This window comes from Fopius arisanus, unplaced genomic scaffold, assembly GCF_000806365.1.
Source record: "Fopius arisanus strain USDA-PBARC FA_bdor unplaced genomic scaffold, ASM80636v1 scaffold00040, whole genome shotgun sequence".
NCBI lineage: Eukaryota > Metazoa > Arthropoda > Insecta > Hymenoptera > Braconidae > Fopius > Fopius arisanus.
This window is the reverse complement of record NW_011887779.1, coordinates 90862-93249: the sequence shown is the minus strand read 5'-3', so window position 1 is coordinate 93249 and position 2388 is coordinate 90862. Positions and strand designations below refer to the sequence as shown.

General features: G+C 35.9%; 1 protein-coding gene across 1 annotated transcript in view; it reads right to left on the bottom strand.

Moving 5' to 3' along the window:
- The window catches only part of LOC105266610 (GTP-binding protein REM 1), a gene marked incomplete in the record, with an annotated part of 13313 nt that extends 11532 nt beyond the window's left edge, over positions 1-1781 (bottom strand). The window contains 1 exon segment of the mRNA XM_011304919.1: positions 1715-1781. Within this exon segment, the coding sequence (XP_011303221.1) occupies positions 1715-1725 (11 nt within the window).
- Positions 1782-2388: the final 607 nt, after the last annotated feature.

Below are 2388 nucleotides of genomic sequence, written 5' to 3'. Positions count from 1 at the left end.
TCTACATCCAGAATAAAACATGCAATCGACAGGAGTCATAAAATAAATTGGCTGTAGATGCATCATTAATTCGGTAATAAAACCGAGAATAACAACTGAATTTCTCTGAAATACCGCAGCCAATTAGCGTCCAATTTAATTAATTGTGCTAAACAAGAATTTCCTGAAAAATACTTGAAGATTTATTTCAATAAATAAATAAGATCCGTTAAGAACCGAGAGTTTCTGACATTGAGGATCATGATAAATACGTCTGAACAAAAATAGAAAGCCTCACTCTTCGCTTCTAGGTGTGAAATGCCGAAGGTATTCCTCACAAGAATTTATTTACTATTTATCTGGTACGGGAGAGAATCGCGCGATGCCAGAGAAAAATGATCATTCGATTTCCCGAAAGTTGGACAAATTCCATTTGACTTAGACACGGAATCCCTGCGAGCTGGATGATTCAGCGATGAATGAGGTGGGCAAGAGTTACTCGTGTAGACAGTAATATTAATGCTGAATCATTCCCAGATGTGCTATTTATCAAAGTGTTTCCCCAGAATCATCAGCGAGATATTATCGCCTCCCTATGTATGATGACAACGGCTAATTAAAGAATATTCATCACTCATTGCTATTTTCACAGCAATTCCCTCATGCGGTGGAATTTTAATAGTTTTGTTTTCCGAATTAATCCCCAAAGCTGCACCTAAAAGCGGAGCCTGGGTGTGTGAGAGAAAATTTAAACGCGTTCGACTAGGACTGGAAAATAAACAGTTGAGGACAATGAGGTCATTGTTTGACTACCCGACACCTCGGGGTTCTTCATCTGGAAACCATTTAGGACATTGGTTATGCAGACTCTAGCCTGAGTCATAAACAAAGAGAACTTGGGCCTGAGGTTCCCAAAACCGAAAATCCATCGGGCAGTTCGACTCTCAACCCGAATGAGATCACATCGCTCCACATTAAATATCTTCTGACATATTTTACTAAACCTTGTTATTAGAGGTGTTTACTCGTTTTTTTTATTTATTTTGTATTTTGTTTATTACATGACACCACCTGCAATTTATATTCGCGATTCTAGAGAACGTCCCTCGATACGCGAGCTGTCACTGCTTTGATTGATAGATGGAAACAAATTTCCTTTTCAATGAAAAAGGGAATCCAGTCTTCTCTGTCTGAAAATTACCTTGCAGTCCTGCAGACTTGCAGCTCTTCAGAGGAATATTCAAACTTTCATTCTGTATAAGATATTAAAAAAACATCGACAAGTATTTTGAAGATGAATAATAAATCCCAGACGAAGATTGACGATTAATCGATGAATTTCGGCCATTCTATTCCGCAAAATTCTTCATTGAAGTTGATGATAAAGATCTTTAAAGATGACAATAATAGATTTAGCTAGACAGCGTTTCGAATGTTCCCCTTCAAGCGCAGTCATTTAAAAAGAACTTAAGAAATTAAACAAATCTGGAGGTATCAATGGTCGAAACATCTTATAATTAATTAATTAACTGCATGAAACGTTTAACACCAGATTATGTTCTTATTTTTTGGTTCTTTTTAAATCAATCAAAGAGGAATGTCTTTAGCATTCGAAAAATTTTGCATGGATCAGTCTATCATCGTGACTTTCTTTGAAAATTTCAATTTTATTTTCATATCTCAACCCGATCGATTTTCAATGAATCTCAGAAAAATAGGAAAAATAACAAAATACCGGCAGAACATCCTTAAAAAAGATTGACGACGTAAAATGGCCGACGATCACGTATGTTGGAACCTCGATAAACTGAAGTCTGTACAATCTGTTTCAAGTTCTCTGTAAAGCACTCGAGTCTGTAATATCGGAGAAATCATAGTACTGGAAAAAGTCTGTATCAAAGGAGCAGGCAATAGGTTCATGGGCAGCTTGATCCTCAACCCTCTGTCTTCAAATACTTGTGCTTGCTCTTAAATCCTTAGAAATTCCCCAATTGAACGTTCCACAAAAATTCGTTTTCTTCAACTTTCGTGAAGAATTATAAAATAATAGTTGCAGTGATTTTTGGGTATTGAAACTGCGATAGTTAAATTAATTAAAACAATTAATTAACTCTAATCACGATTTCTTTATTAAAATCGCTGGAGGAAGAATATCGTCTGAACTCTATCAATATCTCCAAAAGACTAAAGACTGGCCACAAGACCATAAGAACATTCGTCACCAAAGAAAGAACCTTACAATGATTTTTTATAAAACCATTGTTTATGTTTATACAAACTCTGAGGCGACTCCGTGGAGCCCTCCATATCGATTAATTTTTGTAATTATCATAAATCAGTTCAATATATTTTTATTAAGGTGGTTGTCGCGCGACAGTCTCTGTAAAAAGTTTATCCGCTGTAAAACGG